This window comes from Euprymna scolopes, chromosome 19 (assembly GCF_053919585.1).
Source record: "Euprymna scolopes isolate OS-2025 chromosome 19, ASM5391958v1, whole genome shotgun sequence".
Classification (NCBI taxonomy): Eukaryota; Metazoa; Mollusca; class Cephalopoda; order Sepiida; family Sepiolidae; genus Euprymna; species Euprymna scolopes.
In genome coordinates, this window is record NC_136500.1 from 145,319,618 (window position 1) to 145,344,286 (window position 24,669).

The 24,669-nt window shown below is 30.2% G+C and overlaps 1 protein-coding gene across 1 annotated transcript in view; it reads right to left on the reverse strand.

The window, feature by feature from the left end:
* LOC145240384 (uncharacterized) overlaps positions 1-24,669 on the reverse strand; it is a 569,837-nt gene that overhangs the window by 428,540 nt on the left and 116,628 nt on the right. Inside the window, exons 6-11 of the mRNA XM_080103965.1 lie at positions 22,764-22,799; positions 17,405-17,977; positions 16,047-16,088; positions 11,522-11,551; positions 5,613-6,179; positions 4,144-4,185 (exon numbers count right to left, since the gene is read on the reverse strand). Of these exons, the coding sequence (XP_079960091.1) occupies positions 4,144-4,185; positions 5,613-6,179; positions 11,522-11,551; positions 16,047-16,088; positions 17,405-17,977; positions 22,764-22,799 (1,290 nt within the window). The remainder of the gene's footprint in view (positions 1-4,143; positions 4,186-5,612; positions 6,180-11,521; positions 11,552-16,046; positions 16,089-17,404; positions 17,978-22,763; positions 22,800-24,669) is intronic.

Below are 24,669 nucleotides of genomic sequence, written 5' to 3' on the forward strand. Positions count from 1 at the left end.
ATCCAGCACATACAAATGACCCAACAGATCTTTGTAACAATGATAAATATACCAGCATATGATAAACATACCAACATATTTATATATATATATATATATATATATATATATATATATATATATATATATATATATATATATATAGCGTATATGTATATATATATGTTCTTATACACACACATACATACATACATATATATATATATATATATATATTTATATATATATGTGGCATATTTCATTAAATAAAAGACATTTTTTGTCTATTAATTCTATTTTCGATCATTTCCGACCTCCGAATAACAGTCTTCACTTCTGTCAGGAACTGACTGATGTAATCATCATATTTATCATAAATTCGAGTACTTTCTGATCCTTCAGGATTCATCGTTACGGATAAATTTATCTAAATGGTTTTGAACAATTTATAATTTTTTTCTCATTGGTTAATGATTTTATTTATCTTTTTTTTCCATTCGTTAAAACTAATAGCATCCTAAAATGTTTGCAAAGCTATTAAAGTGAAATGAAGACTGTTATTATTCGGAAGTTTGAAATGATATAAAATAGAATTAATAGACAAAAAACCTCTATTTTATTCAATGAAATATGCCATAGAGAAGAAATGCTGCATATATATATATATATATATATATATATATATATATATATATATATATATATATATATACATATATATATATATATATATATATATATATAGTAAAAAATGATGCTGGTATATTTATCCTTGTTACAACGATCTATTGAGTCCTTTGTATGTGCTGAATCTATTATGATTTGAAGTTCTTTTTATGTTTATATATATATAAAACAGTATGAAAATTTTGTTATGCTTTGTCGCTACTGGTGCTTCCAAAACTGGAGTAAAATGGCGAACAGAAAGAGATTCTTTTTAAAAATAACATTGATCATCAAAAAGATGCTGTAAACCTACCTTAGGTCACACCACGAGTTTGATGGTTGACAAATATCAACAATTTTATACATTCAGCAGCAATACTGCGAATTTGCAGATTCGTTTCAGCACAACTCAAATTGAACAATAATGCATCTCCAAACTCTTTTCTAATTATTATTAATTATATTGTGGTTTGGAAAATAATCATGAAAATCATAAATATTATGGTTAGTTGCATTAGATATTTAGAAAGGAAAATATTAGAAATAGAAATACATATAAAATGAAAGAAATAAAAAATCAAATTTTAAAAACATTACGCCCCCTTTTCCCCCCAAAAAACAAAAATTAATAAAATGAATGCCTTAAGGAAGCACTATTTAATTGTTGACAAATTGTATTTTTATATTTGAAGGCATATTTTATTTTTAAAAAGTACAATTTTTGATAAGAATGATGCTATCTAAGAAAACCAACAAATGAAATCAATTTTTTGAATGTACTATAAAATGATAACGAATTAATCATCAAGATGTATCTTTTGGTTTTCTACAAAAAAACAAAAATTAATAAAATGAATGCCTTAAGGAAGCACTATTTAATTGTTGACAAATTGTATTTTTATATTTGAAGGCATATTTTATTTTTAAAAAGTACAATTTTTGATAAGAATGATGCTATCTAAGAAAACCAACAAATGAAATCAATTTTTTGAATGTACTATAAAATGATAAAGAATTAATCATCAAGATGTATCTTTTGGTTTTCTACAAAAAAACAAATCTGTAATCAGTCATGAATTACCTCTCTTGTATGAAGTTATCTCCCTTTATTTAGATTTTATATAAGTAGGGCTGTGACAACAGAATATTCTTTTCATTCTTTCGACTCTCGGGTACATATCCGACACAGTTAGACACACTTAATCAACCGAGAACCACATCCGTCTAGATAAAAAATATATAAGATATCAACGGATATATACAAAAGAGTCAAAACAATGAAAAGAATATGCTGTTGTTACAGTCCTATATATGAGTTTATAGATCACTATAATTAGCTACGTTTTTATCTGCGTTGTAAGCATAATAATACTTCATAATAATTATTGTGCTTTCGTGTTATTGTCAGGATACATAGTCCATTAAAAATCTTTTCCAGGTAAATCATGATGTTTAAATGTTATGAAAATAATCTTTATAGATGAAAATAATTTTAAGTAAAGTGAAAGAAACAAGCGGCAAAAATAGGTTAAACAGAAAACTATTATACAAAAAAATTAATTTTAGTTTCAACAAATATGAATAAATGCTTAAAAGAACTAAAAAACATTTAAAGGATACAAAAAGTAGAATTTCCATTTCAAATAAATTGGTGTGAGTGAGAATAAACATGAAAAATAATCTTATAACATTCGTCTAAGTGTTAGAGTGCAGAGATTGTTTTCTTGTGTCTGGGGTAATATGTTGATAGTAAGACAGGTATAGAGGAGAGAAAGCGGGAAGATGATTTCAACAATTGGTACAGCGGATGTAGGCATGGTTCAAGGTAGTGGAAGGTTAAAAAAGAGAATTGCTCGGAGATAAAACTTGTTAAGAGGCAACACTTATAATGAAAAGGATGAAGAGGAGATATGAGATATGTTATTGCAAGCACATTAAATTATAACTATCTTGCGACTTTAATTCATAAAGGGTGTGAAAAGTGAAATGAGTACATGTAGGATAAGAAAATATAAATAATTTTAAAGACAGATTCTTTATGTAACAAAAACAATTATAAGTCTACTCACTATTTTAAACAACTCAATAAAAGTGAATCATATAAACGTGTATCATATGAAACCGACAGTAAAGTAAAACATAACCACATAACCCCCCCAAAAAACATAATAAAGTAAAATGGAGATAGAAGCCATGTGTCACAAGATTTACTATCAGGACATACCATTAGATTAAAAATATTTATAACCTGCATAATTTTATGAATTTATAAAAGCAAAAATTTATTGATAGCATGCATAACAAAACAAAATTTAGTTTTGCAAAAATTCATAATTAGTGTCTTGCAGAAGCAAAGTTACAATATCAGTAACATTAGTAACGTTTGAACGAGTATTCCCATTCTTTGATGCCGTCTGACATTGTTTTCATTTCTTTGATGCCGTCTGCATTGTTTTCTATGGCATCACGTCCGAAATCACTTAATTTGAAATAAATAAAATAAAATGAATATCACAACATTTTGGAGATCATACGAGAATCGATTCATATCATGGTCAATCAAATGGAAATCAGACATAATTTAAATTGAAATGTGTTCTGGCTCTGTACTGGCAACTCCACATCATTTTAATGTTCTTCATCAACTTGATCTTCTTTCGTTATTTCTTTGTATCCTTTTCTCTTCTGTTTTTGTTGATTTCTTGTAACTTTCCATTTTATCAATCCGCAATATTTTTTTTCATAATCATTTGTGCAAAAATCATTTTTCACACTTCTTGAGAATTCTTTAGGCATTATTTTTATCATCAATCTAATTTACTCTTCTTTTTTCTTGGCGTTATAACAATAATGTACAAATATGAGATTTCTATTGGCTAAAAATGATCACCTCTCCATGCTAGATTTTATCCGAATTAAAATGGAAAATGACTAACCGCATGCTACCAGCAACATGTTTGGTTTTATTAAAAAGAGAAATTTGCTAGAAAATGAAAGCAAATGACCAAAGTACATTCTTAATACGGGCATTTGGCATTGGAAGAAAGCATAATGCAAATCGTTTATTATCTTAGCATTAGTTGAAAAGGAAGAATTAGTTTTAATTTTTGCATACTTTTTAGAAATTCACTCGATTGCTCATAATGTTAATGCATCTCTTCTTTTTATATCCATTCCTTTAATTGTTTCTTATCTATTTTAGTAACTGCATTTACAGAAACATGTTATTTATATATTATTCTGAATGAGATTGCTTTAAAAGTATAAAAAGCTATTAGGGCTTGAAATATCAATCCAATAAATTATGAATGCTATACTTGCCAAAAAAATAGATTTATCTAGAACCATTTAGTTTCTAACTTTGCCATGTAATTAAATCACATTTTTAATTGAAGCTAATAAGATTTGTTTTGGTGTTTTATAATTTAAAACTAAAAGCAAAAATAAGTTTTTATCACATATATATGTATATATACATAAATGTTAGTAATTACTTACCTGTGGGTGCAACTTTAGTTGTGACAGGTGCATCAGCACGAACTGTGAGTAAGACACCAAGGGAAGTTAGTGCCAATTTCTTGTGAATAAATAATCATCATTTACTTATTTTCATAGGAAAAATTTATGTAAATATGTCTAATTCTTGTAAAGTTTAACTAAAAGCAATGTGTTTTTAAAATTTTGTAAATATATATTCATCAGTTATATAAGGATTGTATTAGAATCGAAAATATTTTAAAAGTAAACCTATCAATAAGTCATTCACATGATTAATATTGTACTTTAATCCTTTGAAAATATTGTTTCATTATTAATGTTTTTCTATATTCTAATAATTTTTTGGCATATTTATTCTTGCATTAGTTGCAATTTCATTTGTGAGTTGATTTTTAAAGAGTTTCACTTTATGTATTAGAAGCTATGTAATTAAAAACAGTTGATTTTTAAAGAGTTTCATTTATATATTAGAAGCTATGTAATTAAAAACATGCCTAGAATTAATACATTTTATATCAGTAAATTAATGATGTCTTGAAATTATTTGCATAACTATTTTGAATATCATGGCAATAAAACGTAAGAAAATCAAACTAAGGCTTGAAATTGTAATGATATAATGTAAAAAAAATAATATACATTTAAAAATAATTGATAAAACAAATAACATTTTAACAGTTTGAAATAAACTAATTTGAAATATGAAATGATAAGTCAGCATCTTCACAGATATAGAATTAATGTAAATAGAAATGCCTCTTATAAAATATGTTTGAAGAAAGAGATCATCAAGATATAATTCTGTATACGATTAATAATTTTGTAAGTATAAGGAGTCGATGCAGTCTTTTTGGGGGCACTTAAATCATATGATTGCTAAAGAAAATGATTGTACATATCAATTTCTACAATATCAATTAAGTACATGTTATCTTTCTGATTTTTTTTTTTAATATTTGGACTCACATTGGAAAATGAATGAGATAATGAATAAAACAAAAACATATTCATAAACATATTATTGTTGCCTGGATTTTTCCAAATCTTATATTTTTTAATGTAATTAATTGATATAAATGTTATGTATAATATATAATGGTAGTGTTTCTATTTAGAATCTGATATGAAATATCATTTTCTAATAATATAGCTTTTTTTTTTAAAATTTACTCATTAAAATTAGGTTAAAATATCTGTTCTATAATAATTTTAATTTTTAACTAATTTAAATTTTTAACTAGATATTCAAATGGGAGTTTTACTTAACCCGAATAAAACAATAACAGCAAAATAAATATATTTTACTGCTAAATGTAAAGCATAAAACAATTAGATGATTAAATTTAAACAGAATAATTATTAAATTTTAGTTAATTAATTTAAGATTTTTAACTGAATCTATAGTTAACAACTAACTAATGTAATGATTATCATAATAAATTTTCTTTTCGTGTGTGAATTGTACTCACGAGCGTATAACTGGCTGATTATTTCTCTTTTAGTCAATGGAAGTTCATTATAATACTGCACTGCAAATACATTTTGGTCTGTTGGTTTGCTTGAAATGGTTTCCAATTCTGCTTTGTCATAAAGCTGGATGCCAACTGTGAAGATTCGATTTCCTTGATTGCGGGTCAGTTCTGCTTGAGGTGATATTTGATCAAGTTGCATGTTAGAATTCTTGTCTGTTATAACTAGTAAAGCATTTGGTACATTTGGTCGGTCAGTTGCTGCATCGCCAAACACTTTGGTGCGGACTGTTTTAAACATGCTGGCTATATTAGCTGAATCCGACTTGTGTTTGCTAAGCTGACTGGCTAGTATTTCAGTTATTTGTGAGACGTTTCTAAATTCCGTCAGTTTAAATAATATAGATCCTACACTCGTGTAGGCAACAGCCCCAACCCTCACCTTACCAGGAGCAATATTTACCCTCTCAAGGAGGTCTTTCAGGTAGATCATAAGTTCTCGTATTTCTACATCATTAACTTTCTCTGATAGGTGAAAGGCAAACACAAGATCCAGTTCATCAGAAGCTGAAAAAGTGGAAGAAACGGGACTTTATACTTTATACTAATGAGCATGCATATTAGATTATTATTATTATTATTATTACCATTAATATTATGATTATAACTGTAATTGTTATGTTGTGCATGGCATTCGTTTTTGTGATGCAAGGTGCATTTTCAGTGTGCTCATAAAAAGATGAAGATGTGAGTGAAGGTTGAGATGAAAGTAGTGTTAATGTAAAGGCTGCATTCTATATCAAAAGTGTGGAAATAATGTGTGATTTGATTGCAATGAGAATTCATGTTATTGTGCATTGTTACATTATGAAAACAGGAGTGAAAAATCTTGAAGAAAAGTGGTATGATAAAATCGGGCTGCATTCTACTTTTTTTTCTGGTATGTTATATATATATATATATATGCTCCTAGCTCCGAGGAAAGGGTGAGTGCAATCATTTAAGTAGTGCTTGTATTATTGATGACCAGCCATGAAAGGTTTTGTGAATCATGTTGTTGTCTGTAAATCAAGTTGGTTCTGTAGAGATTGTGGAATACGTTCTGTGCTGCAGTGTCCCTGTAGATATTTCGCTTGTTGATGATTTGGCGTTGGATCTGCTATATTGAAATAAGATGTTTAGCAATATAGATGTAAATGTAGGCAAACAGAAATGTTTCTTGTGTTCCCTTGATAGTAAATATAATGCAAGTATGATTATTATAAAATGCATAAATTGATGTCATTCTGATTGTTTGTAAGGGTATTGGAATATGGATAAACTTATCAAATAAATTATCAGAATATTCCATGATTGTTACGAATATGCAACAGCTTTAAAATATGTATAAAATATCTATTTAACTGTTATGTGGTCTTATAATAATAATAATAATAATAATAATAATAATAATAATAATAATAATAATAGTAATAATAATAATAATAATAATAATAATAATAATTATAATAATAATAATAATAATAATAATAATAATAATAATATTAATAATAATATTAATAATAATTATAAGGAAGTGGTTTTAAATATACGCTTAGTTATTCATTGATGTATAAAAAACTTTGTTCATAAAATCCTTATTTTAGCATTCTTGTATATGAACTAAACTGTTTTGTAAGAAGATTCATTAATTTAGGAAGAAAATGTAAACTGGATTAAACCGAATAAATATATTGATTCAATTTTTTTAAAAATGAATTTAAATGTATATAAAAATTGTTATTCTTTGGATCAGAAATATATACTAGAAATGGTTAAGAGAAGAAATGTTAAGAAATAGTTTCACAAATATAGCTTGCGTCCTTAAAATATTTTTTTTACTGAAACATTAAAATTGAAAATATTTTCCATCACAGAAAAATTGCATTATGTAAAATATGATAGAGAAAAATTTGAAGCTATTCAATTTAAGGAACATTATCAGAGGAAAGTCTAACTAGTTAAATTTTCAATTTTTACATAATTAATATTATGCATGAATATTTATTTTTGCGACAAAAATGAATATATATTTAGCTATCTTAAGAACATAAAACTGAAATTAATTAATAAATAATAATAATAATAATAATAATAATAATAATGAATGAATGAATAAATAAATAAATAAAGCAGAGTTAGAAAGTTGGTCCTATTGATACAGATATTATAAATTGGGAAGGAAAGATGATATACTCAGAGGTACGGACGTTTATTTAAAAGTAAGTGACAAAATTCTATGAACCTTTAAGGGTCATAAAGATCATTCATCAATCTGGATTATAATGTTTAAAATATAAAAAATATAAATAACCATATAAACCATTGAGCAGATTTTATTTCAAATAAACTTTAGTGGACACCATTAACTTTTGCTAATGTTTCTGAAATATTTAACAGTGATATTTATAAGTATTTGAATTAAACAACCTGGACAAAGATTAAAAGATTTACAAATCTGGCATAATCAAGACTATAAAGATGGCAGAATTACGGAAATTAGTCAGAAACTTGCTATCACTAAAACTATAAATACATTAATCATCATCATCATCATCATCATGCAGTCTGTCAGCCTTGAGGATGAATAGACGGCCCTTTAATACAGGACTTTCCACCTTGGCTCCTAACTTGCTTGCGCAGTTTAGGTGTAGTATCTGTTGCGCATCAGATAAACACCCTCTGAACCTCCAATGCTCATTTCCAGTGGAGCGAACCCGCGACGACTGGTAGCAGAGGAGGCTGCAGCTTCTGGCCGAAAGTAATGTCAGTGAGGTAGACAGTCGCCCTATTGTGTCCGCTACTACGCCTTTTCTTTCTGAATGACGTTCCATAGCCTTTTAAGGAAAACTGCAAGGCAGCAGTAGGATTTGAAGTCAGAGTTCCCATCTCTTAGCCTTTTGCTGTGATAAGGCCCACAAGGCAGTGATGTTTTATTTTGGGGTTAGTTCTCCTAGTCTTCGCCCAACCAAGGGCACCCACAAGACAGTGAGGTAGGGGTTGGTAGTGTACCAGAGTGTGCCCACACATCAGTGGGCCATAACGTACTACCACTGGGGTCCCTCTACTACTCCGAGATCATTAATTAATCATTACAGATCGAATAATAATAATAATAATAATAATAATAATAATAATAATAATATACTGAAAAATAATATTGATATTTATGGAGTCTTGTTCTAACCAATTAACTCACTATCTATCAATAAGCATTTTAATGCGTAACACATAATAAATAATCTTACCTATAAAGTAAAATCATATTTACCATATTTCAATAACCAGTATATTAGCTCTGTAAACGAAAAGAATTCTGCTTTGTATGTGTTTTAGTTGCATGTTGATACAGGCTGCCAGAAAAATGTTACTTTTATTCGAATCCACCTATTTTTATATTTCATTTGTTTAACAATTATCTGTTTGGTAATTTAAGTGTAGGAGAGGTCGCTAAGCTCAACTCATAACAGTAATAAGCCCACATCTTTTTATCCAGAACCATGTAAAAAGAAATCTGGAAAAAATATAATTAGACCCACTTTTCATATTACACCGTCTGTGAATTCAGTTTGCATTTACACGATCAATATAAAAAACGTTTCCAAATGTATGTTTCCAAATTAAAAATAATAAACAAATATCCATAATTTCTTTTTTGCGTGATTCTTAGAAGATGTTCCCTACAATTTTTTTTTTTTTACATGGGGGTCACCACTTATCAAGGCCCGAATGCCACTCAGGGATAAGGGTTATTGCGTGTACAGTGATCAATGAGATAGTATTGTAGTAATCATTAGTATTGGGGGTTTTGATAGAGTGTCTTACTTAAGGGGGCGGTTTGTCAGGAGTTTGTTTATGTTGGACTTGAAGACGTCCAAGTTGTAGTCAGGTGGGAAACAGGCAAGCGGCAGAGAGTTCCACTGGCGTGCAGTTCTAAGAAAGAAGCTTTGCTCATGGAATCTACGTTTGGATTTAGGCACAGATAGAGAGTGGGGAAAATTATTGACAGTAGTTTCAGCCAGACGGGTGTTTCTCGTGAAAGATTGGCGAGGGGGGATGAGGGATTGGAGCTCAGACGAGCACCTGCCATGGAAATAACGATAAAACAAAGACAGGCTTGCAACGTCTCTTCTGTGGGAGAGAAGTTGCAGGGAAGAGAAAAGGGCATCCCCCACTAAACCACAAAGTCTATTTTGTACCCTGTCAAGGCAGGATAGGCTGTTTTTAGCAGCTCCTGCCCAGATGTGGCAGCAGTACTCCATCCTTGGACGTACTTGGCTTTTATAAAGATAGAGAATTGAATCAGTAGTGAGATATCTTCTGGAGCGGTAGAAGGATCCCACCATTTTCCCAGCGTCCCTGGCAACAGATTTGATTTACGTGTTCCATTTTAGATCAGGAGTAAAGGTCAAACCCAGAAGCTTGTCAAAACATGGAGCCTCTCCAAGACGAGAGCCATCCATTTCAATTGATGCCAGATGGGGATCAGAGCGTTGATGAAGTAAAGATAGAAGCTTGATTTTGGATGCATTAAAAGTGACCAGCCACCTCTCCCCCATTGTACTGTGTTTTAAATTCAAACTTAAACTATTACGAATTATTTTTCACTATTGCATGCTGACTTGCAAAGTTAACAAATTAAAGTTAAATCACTTTGGAATGCCGACGGTTGCCATAATTTTTTTAAATTAGAAATTGATAAAAAAAAAATAGTCAGCATTTGTTTATTTTGTAGCTGTGTGGAACTTGAAGTTATGTTGAATATATTAAATATTGAATTAGAAATTAATTTCCGGTTATTATTAAAGTTTATAGACGCAAGTATTATGGTCAATATATGGTCTTAAACCGACAGAAGAGTAATTTTAAACATAAGTATGAAAATATATTTGAAAAATACAAGAAGAGAGAGACTTCACTAATACAATAGAGTAAACATGTTATGAAAACAGTTTTTATAAAAAGATAAAGAAAACGATGGTAATACCAATCAAGAAATGTGAGTAATGAACTGATGTAAAATCATCGACATAAAAATAAATGCATTCTGAAATGTTTGAAGATGACTATTGTGCAAGAATACTGACTTTATATAGCGACATTAGCCAAATCATATGAAGAATGAAAAGTGATTTTAATGATAGATGCTGTCAGAAGATTACGTTTATTCTCGTCAGAAGATTGAAAGAGATATAAAACGTATGTAACATGTGAACATAATAAATAAACAGAAACATTAGCATTTACTAGTTGTAATTTATCATCATTATATATTTATGTATATTCCTAAGCTTAACTTAAAACCAGACAATGAATTGTCACTGTTTTATCTGTATTGACAAAAGAACTTGAGGAAATAAAATAGCATTAAGAATACGTATTATATTACTAAGACCACATACCAGCTCGATATAAAATATATAAATTAAAGTTCTATATAATAGTTAAGTTTGTTACTTTTAGGAATAAAATGAAGAAAAAAAATGTACATAAGTCTACGACCTATTATAAATATGCATTTAAAATTGACAGAAATCATAAGAACAAATTAGAAGAACAAAACATAACTGCATTAAAACCAATTATGTTTTTTTATTATAACAAATGAAAACATGACATTTACATTGTATTTGTTATGTGGTCACGTATAAAATTATAAAATTTATGCTACTCACATATTTCATATACACAACTATATTTTCAGATGAAATTACAATTTCATATACGCATATAGGCACTCACACATACTTTAATAATGTTCATTAAATATATAAACACACTTATATATATATATATATATATATATATATATATATATATATATATATATATACGATAAATTACATATTTAAGTGCATGTTAATACTTACTTGTATAAATCCTAGGATCTACTCTTCTTGCTGAAAAGTAAAAAAAAAATGTAGATGTATACAATATTTAAGAAAATTCATAAGAATAAGCAGTGGAAAATCATAATTTAAATATTAATAGATTCGTTATTTAGTATAGTAGAAAACGAATTAAAATAATTTTGGAAATATAATTTTCGATATAACAATTTTTTATCAAATAAAATTCAAAATATTTTCACAAATTAACATTTCATTATATACTTTTTTAAAAATATAATTTTCATTATTAAGATTGACGAATTAAAGATCTGTTTAGTTTTTACATTTATTTTATGGCTACAATCATAAAATAAATTAAAAATTTCCTGTTTATTACAGTAACATATCTTATGAGAAAAAGCAATGAAGGAAAATATAGTAAAACTCTTAAGAAAAACTGAACATGAAATATCAGTAACCATTATCATTTATAATTCATATTAGGGCAAATATTTTTTAATATAACAGTAACAATAGAAAGAATTTTATTCACTTATTTTTTATTAATACAATTATTTAATAAGATTACTAATAGGGCTTAATATTAAAGTGCAGAATTCACCAATTTACATGTAAAAATTCATGACAGGCAAATTTCTAATCTTTGTAATTTAACACGAATATCAAGTCTGCGAGTGCAGAATATTTGATAAAAAAACGTGCGTGATTGTATTAGAAATATGGTTTCCACTTAAAGCAAAGCCTACTTTAACTTTCATCTTAAAATGTTAAAAACAAAATACATTAAGCTTATGCAATATTCTCTAAGCAGTGAAGATCTTGCTCATTATTTCCTCGTTTTTCTTAGAACTCCTGTTCTATCATGATATATCTTACCTATTTATGATAAGTATATTTTTTGATAATAAAAATATTGATACTAATAAGCAGTGTTTTATCTTAAGATAATATTCATGATACTAAAAGTGCCTATAATACGATATTTTTGTATTGTATTTTCTTTTACAGTCTATACTCTAAACTTTGTGTATCGCTTTATTGCAGGTCAATATTTTTTAATTTTGAAATTGCTATGTACGCAGAGAAGAGAAATTTGGTACGCTGGAAGAGCATATTAGGTACCTTATTTCCCTGCACTTTTGTTGAATTGGAACAAATATTTTGAAAATTACGCTAATTTATCTATTTTCTGGTAATTTCAAGTGTGTATTACTTTATTGCAAGTCTCCTAAAATGCCTAGAAAGGGTTGATTGACAGCTAGTGAAAAGGAACGTGTTGTTGCTGGCATTGCAGAAGGTTTATCTCTCATAGATCTAAGCAAGGAGCTGGGAAGACATCGAAGAGCATTGTCTTCATTCGTTGAAAATTCAAAAATACAAGAAAGTTAGTTTCTGGTCGTGATGTTAGAAAAATTTGCCATCAACTTATCAAGCAGCCGGACAGCAACAGTGTTGCTATATTTGACAAGGCTGAAATCCAGAAAGCCATGCTACAATGTCTTAAACAAAGTTGCAAGAAGCATTAAGTCCATAGCAAGACCTGTTTTAAACCAAACTCATAAGGAAAAACGTTTGGCTTAGGCTCTGAAATACATGAAAACCAACTTTAAAAATGTTCTTTTCACCGATGGGGCCAGAGAAGCCCTTGATTGACCAGATGGGTGGGCCAAAGTTTGGAGTCCTCTTGAATTCTCTACACCTCATCGATGCTGTCATTAACAGGGAGGTGGAGGTGTCATATTTTGGCCTGGAATAATCTGCGATGAACTAATTGGACCATTCTGAGTGCCAGAAGGTGTCAAACTGACAAGCTGATCTTATATTTTATTTTTAAATGTGCATTTGTCACCATGGCTTGATGACCTTCCATTGGCGCATCACCACAAATTAATTTTTATGAATGACAATGCACCATCCCACTCAGCCAAGGTTATGACATCCTACCTTAAGGCATTAGTAGAGAAAATTTGATGACATGGCCACCTTGTTGTCCAAATACAAACCCAATTGAGCAGCTCTGGTTAATAGTAAAGTGAAAGTTTATGAAGCAGGTATTCAATTTTCATCAAAAGATGAACTTTGAAGGAAGTTTTTGAACGTTTCCTATAGCATCACATCATCTCAAATGCGCCGATTGGCATCATCAGTTGACAAGAGGCTATTCAAAGTGATTTTGAAGCATGGAAGTTATATTTCCTTAAATAAAATAATGTAAAATTCGTTTTTGTTTTTGGTTAATATTGTTTCCGGATATGTTCTTTATTTCATATAAATAGAAATATGAAGTTAGAATATTGTTTTATTACCGAAAATATACATTTTAGACACTTGAAATAAAGTGATACACACTTAAAATTTTCAGAAATTAGCATAATTTTCAAAATATTTATTCAAATTCAACAAAAATCGGGGAAATATGGCACTTTATTATGCTCTTCCAGTGTTATACCAGATTTCACTTTTCTGCGTTTCATTGCAATTTAAAAATTAAAAAAAATATTGACCTGCAATAAAGCGATACACAGGGTTTAGTTCTATGAATTAAGTTTACATTTCATTCTTAGTGACCTGGTTTTAATATTGAAAGATTGAAAGAACTTCAGATATGATGTAAAAGTAAATTATATAAAATGATATAAAATTAAGTAGGTATCACATAGATCATACAAGGATTTTTACAAAATCGTCAACATATTAGTAGCTAAGTTCATTTTTTTATAATGGAGTTTATAACCGTTTAAATTCACTGTACGATGTGGTTCCAAAAGTAAAACCTCTGATCCATAAGAAAAATAGAAGGCATAACTTTTGGAACGTTTCTGGTACAATTTTACTACTCAAGAATTAAAACCAATACTGAAACTAACCATGAAAAGGCGAATTTAGTTCATTTTACTCAGAATGCTGTAAATTGTGAGTGTGTTTTTTTTATCGTGTCCTTTGTTCTTGATCCCTATTTACTTGAGAGTCAAATTGTTTCGGTAGTCAGAGTTTTTTTTTATTTCGTTTAATGGTTTAGCTTAAATCACTAAGAATTTGAAAGTTACTTTACTGTAGCATTGTTTATTACTATTATATGACGCAAGATATCTGTGTCTACACCAGTCCAGTATTGTCACTTTTTTTAAATAAAAGTTTTGTATAGCCTTCGAATAGTGACATGCTGAATAGATTTTTACTCACAACAGTTACCCATAATTTAGAATCATTGTTGTTTCAGGCAGCCATAGAAAGTGTAGGAGTCTCATATTCATACACATCATCTCGGATCATTTTGCTTGCTGGATATTTTGGGGATAGAATTGCATTTTGCATCAAATTTCTTGCCATGTAGCCTTTTACTATTTTCTTTTTTTATGCTCACAAAAAATTGTTTTGGAGTTGATTCATGCAGAAAAAAAATCCAGGTATGCATTATTTGGTAGTTTTGCATTTAGGGATGCTAGCTAACTTAAATGATTTCTTGCCAAACTTCAAACTTAACGTGGAACTGTCATACAAAAAGAAATGGGAAGATGACTAGGTAAAAATATGCATAGAATACTCTGACTCTTATTTCAGAATTTGTTTTAAGAAACACAACTCAAACTCAGACAAAAAAAAAAAACATGAGGTGTCAGCTGAATAAAATAAAATGACTGCTGACTCTGAAAAAAACCCCCCAACACTCTGTGACTCCAATAAAAATTAGTAATTATCAAATACGACTCTGCTTTATTTCTAGTATTTGTTTTCCTACTTTCATTGTTTTTAAAAACCACATCTTTTTAAATTCACAATTCTAGACTTTGGTTTGTCCATACGATGGTCGTTCCAAAAGTAAAGCCTCTTATTATTTTTTTTTTAACTCCAAAAGTTGAAGAGCTACGAAGACAGAAGTCGTGCGATTAAAATGAGCGACCTTTTGTGCTCTAGAATTTATTTTTCTACATAGTCAGCCCATTCTTAATTCACCTTTCCCAGGAATTCAATGACGCATCTCTGTTTCGAACGCACGTCCATGACAAGGATTGCTTTCTTAGTCTCACACTATCAATATATACAACAGAGAGATGAAATTTTCAGGTTATGAATGCATAAGTTCAGTCATAACAATGCAATTTGCAATTCTCTCTGATCCATTTGGACAAAATAAAAAAAATAGGAGACACTACTTTTAGAACGCTTCTTATACTTCTTTTTTATGTTAATTATATGTTCAGAATCGCCATAATATATCCAGAATTTGATCCTTTTAAATTTATTTGATTTAATATTCTGTATCCAAATTTTACAACATAGTAATTATCACAATGCCCTGAAATTTACAATAACAAAATACTTTGATCCTAATCAATGTGTTCAGCTTTTATGTGTTATCGCATTATTAAAAAGCATAGATTGCAATGCTTAAAAAAACATTTCAACAAAGTAACCTTAAACTTTTGTAAATAACAGATATAAGTAATATAACCTTTAATAATATTTTCTTTTTTATTTTCTTGTAACATAAAATTTTCTCGCATGCATTTGGATAAGACTAAAAAATAAACATATCACGTACTCGGAGCTGGAACTGTTGTGACGGGATCCCTTGGATAATCCACTAAAGAGAAAAAGAAAGAAATTTATAAGTCATTTGGAAATTTATCTTATTTTGACATGCTGTTAGCTATCATTATAACATGCCGTTGATATTTACACGTTTGAATGAATCGTATCTATTTTTAAGGAAGAAACAGCATTAATATTTGCATGGCAGTAATGTATTTTCAGTTTTTCAAGTAGATTAGTTTAAATCGTTTTCTTTAAAGATGTTTTTTAATATTAGACATTTTGTTAGACATTATGTTATGGATTAAGCTGGTGTTAACGCTCAAACCACAATTGCTAATTACTTAGGATTTCTACCCAGTCATGGCTGATGGAACAAGAGCATGCTACTCCCGTGTATTAAATAAATTGTTCCATTCAAAATTCTGTGCAGATTCCCGATTTTATGCCAATCTTGGAAATGAGTTATTTGTAAAATATCTGCGCTTTCTAGACGAATTTAATGGTGTAAATAATTAAAAGATACATAGAAAGGAAACAAAGAGAGAGAGAGAGAGAGAGAGAGAGAGAGAGAGAGAGAGAGAGAGAGAAACAGACAGATAGCGACAAGAAAGAGAGAAAAGGGGAAAACAGATTTATTATCAGACCTCAATCTATTCTGACTTTATAATCCTTGTAAAAATATGGGTAATGTTCAATTATTGATCTTTTATTACATGGTGTTTGCCATTAAAATTGTAAGCTTATTAACAGCAAAAATTGTATCTGTATTTAACTAATGTTATTTTTTTTTTAATTGCTATTGTTAGCAAATATATACAATCTGTAATTGAATATTTCTTTTGAAATATATTCACACAATCGTTCCTTGAATAAATTACATAGATTAGACTATTTTGATGGCAATTGAATTCACCAAAATTGAATCACAGTATTTATCTAATTATTTCTTTTTAATATTGTAGTGCGATTCATGCAGAAAATAACTTTGAAAATATAACATTTGGAAACATGCAATACAGTTTTGGTTTTAATTACACACAGAATGCTTTTATATTAATTCTTGAATCAGGTTTACCATTTCAGTAAATGCATACATATAATTAAAATAATCTTTGTAAAGCACGAATACATGAATAAATATTTGCCGCACTTATTTTCAAGTATTATCCGTTTCTTCAATAAAAGTATTTCTAGGTGTTACTAAGTTATAAAAGAACGTGAGAAATACTTTTTAAAATATAGAAGAATAGTTCTATGTCTACTTAAATAAAGGGATAGTAATTTGTCGCATGCCGATATTTACTAATCAGTGAGAGAGCTCAACTGATCTACGCAATGCCATGCAAAAATATTTGACAAACTTACAAGGAGGAACCATACGGACAATGCTTTGGACGATACCATTAAGTGATCTGTAGTCAGCAAAAAAGGAATGGAGACCCGCTGGTGCACTTGCAATAGTTCTCAATTCAGCAGAATCTGGAAGTCCCACACCGACTGTAAGCACCTGAGCACCAGTGTCCTTCAGAGTTTGTGCATTATTGCGAACAAGATTTTTCTTAATAGTTGTCTCCAAATCAGTAACAAGAATGACGTAATTCTTAGCATCTGCTCGATCACCTTTTTTCGAATTGAGTAATAATCTTGGCAATGATTTCAAAGCTCCGGCAACATTTGCTTTCGGGCTTCTGGCTTTAGATTCTTTAAACTGGTCTAAGGCATTGAATACATCACGTTTAGTGCTGTAGGCATTAAAGTCAAAATCAACCTTGACATTCAATTTGTAATAAGCCAGAGCAACACGAACAGCTCCAGAATCTATATCTGCATAAGTAAGCAAATATTTTAAAAAGTTTACTAGAATATCCATATCACTTTTATCTGTACCCTTGTTTACGTGTACCAGAAAAGTGATGTCGGCTTTTCTAGTTTCTGTAACTGTTAGAAAGAAAAAATAAATAAAATAAATTAGCAAAAATAAAAAAAGTGTTTTTTTTTGTTTTGTTGATACAATTTATATTGTTTTTCTGTCATAATGTATCAATAATATGGATTATTTTCCATATGAAACACATGTCATTACAGTAGCGATTACGTTTTTTTTATCATTATTTATATTGAAAGAAATAAAATATTATAATGTATAAGCGAGATTAATAGGATATTAGATTAATTGTTGATTATTTGGAAATATAGATTTCATGAAATAATTCTTATTATTCAAATTACTGTTATATTGAAGTTACATTAATGTTATATTAAAGCAATTATATTTAAGTAAGCATTAATACAAAAACTAAACTGTTTCTGGAAATATGAAGAAAAATATGTTTTAATATTTGATGGGACCATACAGAGTTTTTTCTTTCTCGTAATGGCCTCTTGTCTATTATAATTTTAATATACCAATTTTAAAATATATTCATAGCATGTGAAAATTTTGCAGTAAATTTTAATATAATAAACTTTTTAGAAAATTCTTTTGTAAAATACGCTTTTTGCAATATTCAGTCTGCAATAGATTTTACTTTATCACGTTGTATGGCTTGCTTCATAGGAATACATTTGAACATTAAAAACTTTAATAATTTAATTTAATAATCAATAATAATAAATTTCATAATTTGAAGTATACCTGTCTTAATTGACCTGGATTTTACGACTTTGCGTTGATATGTTTTCATTGAACCTAATGACATCATGGAATATCCTTTTTTCAATTTTGTCTTCTTTTAGGCTTTTCAGGCAAGCTTTTTAGTTTTTCATTAACAAACTTTATGACTCCCTATTAACATTATTTTGCTAAAATAATATTTCGTCTGATGAAATGAGCCATTTATTAAAAATCCATGGATTAAAGAAATAACTTTTGATTTTTGTATTCCTTGTTGACTAATAAATTTGTCGTATTTTTTTTAAATTACTGAATTTAATTCCAAATTTTCACTTATAATATTGCCCTATCTAGTATATTGAGCTTTTTTATTCGATTGAGACTTTAATTTTACAGTATTATACAAGCTGTAATCTGAAAGTATTTCAAATTTTCAGTTATATATATGTAAGTAGATTTTTGGTACAGCAAAATGGAAGGAGAAATTTCAGAGGAAACATAATTTAATTAAATACCAAAAAAACACAAGAAATGGGCAGGTGAAATTATTAAAATATCCTTAAGGCCTTATCGTCTGACCCTCTAAGAGGAAACGTCAGGATGATAAATTAAAAACTAAGAAACGAATGAGGGAAGATATATGTATATATAGATGTAAGCATAATGTGTTTGCTGCCCCATGTGAAATTTCACGTTTGCACCAGAAGTAAAAAAGAAAAAAATATCCATAGAATTTCACATATCACTGACAGACGCAGATGCATATAGGAACGTTATCATAAGAGTGTTGTTCCAAGTTAAAAAATATCCATTTTTTTTTAAATATAAAAAAAGTACATTAATACCTAGATTTACATACTTTTGTTATCCATAAAAGTATTTTTAATTTTTAAATGTGAAAAACATCATAATTTTCAGCCGTTGGACACATTTTTAAATCAAAACAAAACATACATAGATTAATCATATACATATATATATATATATATATATATATATATATATATATATATATATATATATATATATATATATATATATATTTGATAGGAATATAGTTAATCTTACAAAATAAACTTAAATAGACAAGAAATTTTCTTCTAACCTTCATTCAATCAATTCAAATGAAAAAAATCAGTACCTTGTATATCAAATTTCGAGTCTGTAGACTGAAAATTGACAGAGTTATTGCGTAGGGAAATGTACACACACACACACACACACACACACAAACACACACGTTCACTTTTATATATATATATATATATATATATATATATTTGATAGGAATATAGTTAATCTTACAAAATAAACTTAAATAGACAAGAACTTTTCTTCTAATCTTCATTCAGTCAATTCAATTGAAAAAAAATCAGTAAGATTGTAAGGTTTGGATAAAATTAGTAAAAATAATGCTTTATTTATATGAGTTTTTCTCCAGCTGAAAATCTGAAATTCTAAGTTCATTTTGAATCATACCATAACTCTTTAGTATTCTTACTCTAATGCATTTATTAATTCATAAACCATATTTATTCCTCATTTAAATATAATAGATACTAATCTTCAGTTTACAACCTATGTTCATACTCCCCCCCCCATTTTTCCACTTAAAATGAGTGGGGAACCACATCTCCAATCTTAATTTGATTTTGCTGAGGAGTGTAACTTTATAGCAATACTAATTATCTTTAATACTAACTCAATTAATCCTAACTACCTATACAGGAGCCTAAAAATACCTGGCTTTGAATGTAGGCGCCAGACTAACGCTGTCAGTGTCGATGAATTCGTAGATCTTATCAAGTCATCCGTCTAGGAGAAGTAAAACTCTGATGTTAAACTGGTGCCACGGAACTAATACGTCTTGGCACCAAACAACCAGAGGAGGGTGGGGTCTTCTTAGTCCTGGTCAATAACATCCTTAGAGCTGGTGACTCAAACAAATTACCAGTTTGCAAACCTAAACTGCTTAAGCAGTAGATAGGCTCTGTTTATTGTAGGCTTTTGTACACCTTCATTGTCTATTTGTCAGGTATATAGGTGCGATCACAGGGATTCATTAGAGACACCCAGTATTTAGCCTTGTTTCTGGATTAGGGCAATAAAATAACAGCTCAATCCAAAAGAAAATGATCAAACCAGACGCACACTCGAACAACAACAACAGTTCGCCTCCTCCTTTGAGGCTCGCATTCACAAACATCCATGGTCTAACTAACAGACGATGTAAAAGCATTTCTCCTCGTAAACTCCCTGGATAACTTAGTGCTAAATGAAACTAGCCTACACTTCTCCATACCTCTAACCACTTTAACATGTCTGAATATCTCCCATTTTACCTTAAGGACTACGACAGATACATGCACGGACTTGAAGTCTATATTTGGAATACAAGGCAATCAGACAATCAGGACTTCATGTGCTTTAAACTATACCTGCAACATAGCGTTAGTTACTTATATTTCCTCTACCGTTCTCCCTCTAATCAACAATCTCTCTGATAACATAAATGCAGCACTCTCCAAAGTACATGTATTTGGTAACTTTAATTTCCACCACAGTAATTGGCTTGTTTTCTATAGTTCCATAGACACTTTCCCTGACACAGACTAACATTCCCGACTCATTTTCCAGGTTGACAGAATCAGCAAGCCTCACTTTTAAATCCATTGCCCACTCGGGAATGCTGATCATGTAGATGATCACCATAAATTCTCAACCCCAAGTTGACGACAAGGTATGGCAAGAAGACTCACTAAGAAGCCATCAGAAATCACATCGGAGATGCTCCATGGGGAAATATATTTTCTTTTTCTTGTGGAACAGTGCACAGATAAGACCACTGAATGGTTCAAAGCAGCAATTGAAGTGCACGTTCCCACACGGAAGTACTATAGCAAACCCCACTCTCCTCAGCTGTTCACTTCTAGTTGCGCAGCTGCCATTGCTCAAAGACAGTACTTCAAAACACGATATAAATGTCGGGGTCGATTTTTGGACCTTTATTCTTTTTCTTATTCATAAAAAAACCTTCATGATAAAATTGTCTCCGAGATGGGTATATTTGTTGACGACACCATGCTCTATAACGGATATGAGGGGAAAATGAATCAACAAATATCTAGGAAATGGATGAAACATTAGAGTAAGATCTCCAGTCAGTAGTGGAATCGGGACATAAATGGATGGTAACATTTAATGCTACCAAGACAAAGCTTCTTTCTTTTAATAACTACAAAATTTTTCTCAACCATTGATAACCATGGTTATGATACTCTACTTGAAAGCTCTTTGTTTAAACTTCTCGGTTTAAGGTTCACAGGAAACATGAATTGGATCAAATATATTGAGGGCATTGCCAAGACTGCTGCAAAGAAAGTGGACTCCCTCTATGGCGCTAGAAAGTTGCTTGTGCCTGAGAGTATCCTGTACCTATACAGGCCACCATTTGCTCATACATGGAGTATTGTTGCCACATTTGGACTGATGCATCTGCTAGTCTCTCACTCCTAGACAGGGTTCAAAAACGAGTGGTCAACCTAATAGGTATCGCACTGTTAACCAAATTTAAACCTCTGTCTTATGGATAAATTATTGCATCCCTGTACTTTAATGGAAGGTGGTCTGATGAACATCAACTCCATATACCCCCTCGACGTAAATACCCCAGACTAAGCTGACAAGAAGCAAAATCCCACCTCTTCACTGTACAGATCCTTAGATGCTGGAAAACCTTCTACTCAAATAGTTTCTTCCTTCTAACAGCTAAAATTTGGAATGCCCTCCCGGCTCCGTGCTTCCCTGACTGTACCGACATGCAAAAGTTTAAGTATAATGTGAACAGATATCTTGCTGCTGAACTCCCTACATAGTATTCCTGCACATTTTGTCCTAAATAGTAGTCCCTTACATCCAAGTAGCACTGTGCCTTGTTTGGGGTAAAAAAAAAACTATAATAAAAAAGGATCAATGGTAAAAATATCCCATATAAGCTATCAGATGTTTTTAGAAATATTTGAACTGATGGAAAGAAAACACAGAAAATAAATTTTTCATACATTATTTGAGCATTGCAATTAATATGGGGATTATAATTGATAAATGTACCTGAGGATCCATCTGGGAATGCTGCGTCACCTTGTACTGAAAGCATAAATAATAGATATGATATATTCATGATAAACCTGGAATTATTTTTTATATGAAAGCATGCATTAAGCGTTACATGAACCTGAAAAAGAATATATAAAAGAAACATCTTTGAAATAAGAATAAATAATGCATTCGAAGAATACTTTTAGAACACTTCTTTAAATATTATTAATAATTCGTCAACGATGAATGTAATTTTCTCGTGATGAGAAGTGCACATAAATGTACTTAACATATGTTCAGATACGACAGAAACAACAAGAAACGAAAGTATTTATCTCATGTATATTTCAGACTGTTGTCTTCATATTGTTGTTGTTATGTTAAAAAACATTATGTTCATTGTCCATTCTAAGTCTTTTCACCTATACCAGAAAGACCACCCCCTTAAGTACAACTACATGAAATATCACAGGGTCATGGCATTGCATCATTTTGTGCCACGAAAATGAGTCTCTATGAGTCTGGCTTTTTGCACTGTTATATTTTGGTAGGGGTAAAATGACATATACTTTTTGAATTTTAAACTGAACTGTTTGCTTAAATAAGGCTATTAAGATATTTTATATCAATGAATTTGAACTCTTAACCTCTAGATAAAATTAATCCTCCGATCTCTTTAGTCAACTCTCTATCCACTAGGATTTGCTAGGATTCATAAACGTCAAGTTTAGTATGATTAATAATCCTTATCATTATATACTTGTAATTGGCAATCTATTGGAGTCACCACTTATTTTGGCGCTGCAAAAAACTATTTCGCAGATGTTGAGGAGACCAGAGATCTCGGTATGCTGGTTGATTTTGCCTTCAAAGCTTTTGAGCCACTGTATTCAGGCTGCCAACAAGCAAGGCAACGAATACTCTTTTTCTCATCTAGCACTCTTTTGCCAACCTAACTCTGGAGATCTTCCTTCCTACGCAAGTATCATTCGTCCGACCTGTGTTGGAGTATGGCATCAAGGCGTCGTCTCCATACCTGGTTCATGACATTCAGCATCTGGAGAAACCTGGTAAGTGTGATGCTTTTGTAACCTTTCTTATGAAACCTGTCTGCAGTGGCTGAATTTTTTTTCACTGGAGTGCCGAAGACTGAGGATCAACTAAATTGTGGCCTATAACCTCCTTCTTGACCATTACGACCTCCCTCAGGATCTTTTCTTCACCCCAGCACCCGAACGTGGATTGAGAGGACATGACCTGAAGCTGTTTCATTTGAGATTTCGGCTAAACTGACGAAAAGCTGCATTTTTCTCATCCACAAATCAGCTTCCTGGAGTAGACTACCACGTGATTAACAACGGATCAGTTCAAGATGGAGTTGGATAGGTGCTGGTCAACTGTATTTCCGACCATCTAAATTCGCAGCGTCCCTCCCTTCATTTTTGTTTGCTTTCCTTCTTTTTAATTTTTTTCTCTTCCATCGCTCTTCTTAACGGTGACGAAACATGTAATGTTTTAACCTATGTATAATAAACTAAATTGAATTGAATACTTGCATGCAATATGGCTATAAATAAATTATCATATTAGAGGCATTAGGTTTATCAATCCACCCAGAACTTGACCAATAAATAAAATGATTATTGAATATATATTCTAGAGTATATAATATCTAGAAATTGTAAGCTTAATCTGCAGTGAAGGAATTGAACATAAATTAACTGATAATTATTTATATTTAAAAGGTATGGAATGCAGAATGAGAACATTTTACCAGAATTGATTAAATAAAAGGGTTCAGTTTTTGATTCACAAAAGTTTGCAATGAAAACAAAAGACAACTGAAGAAGGTCGGTGGCCATAACGGCCGTAACTTTGTAAACACAACAACAACAACCAAAACGAAGACAACCTTTCA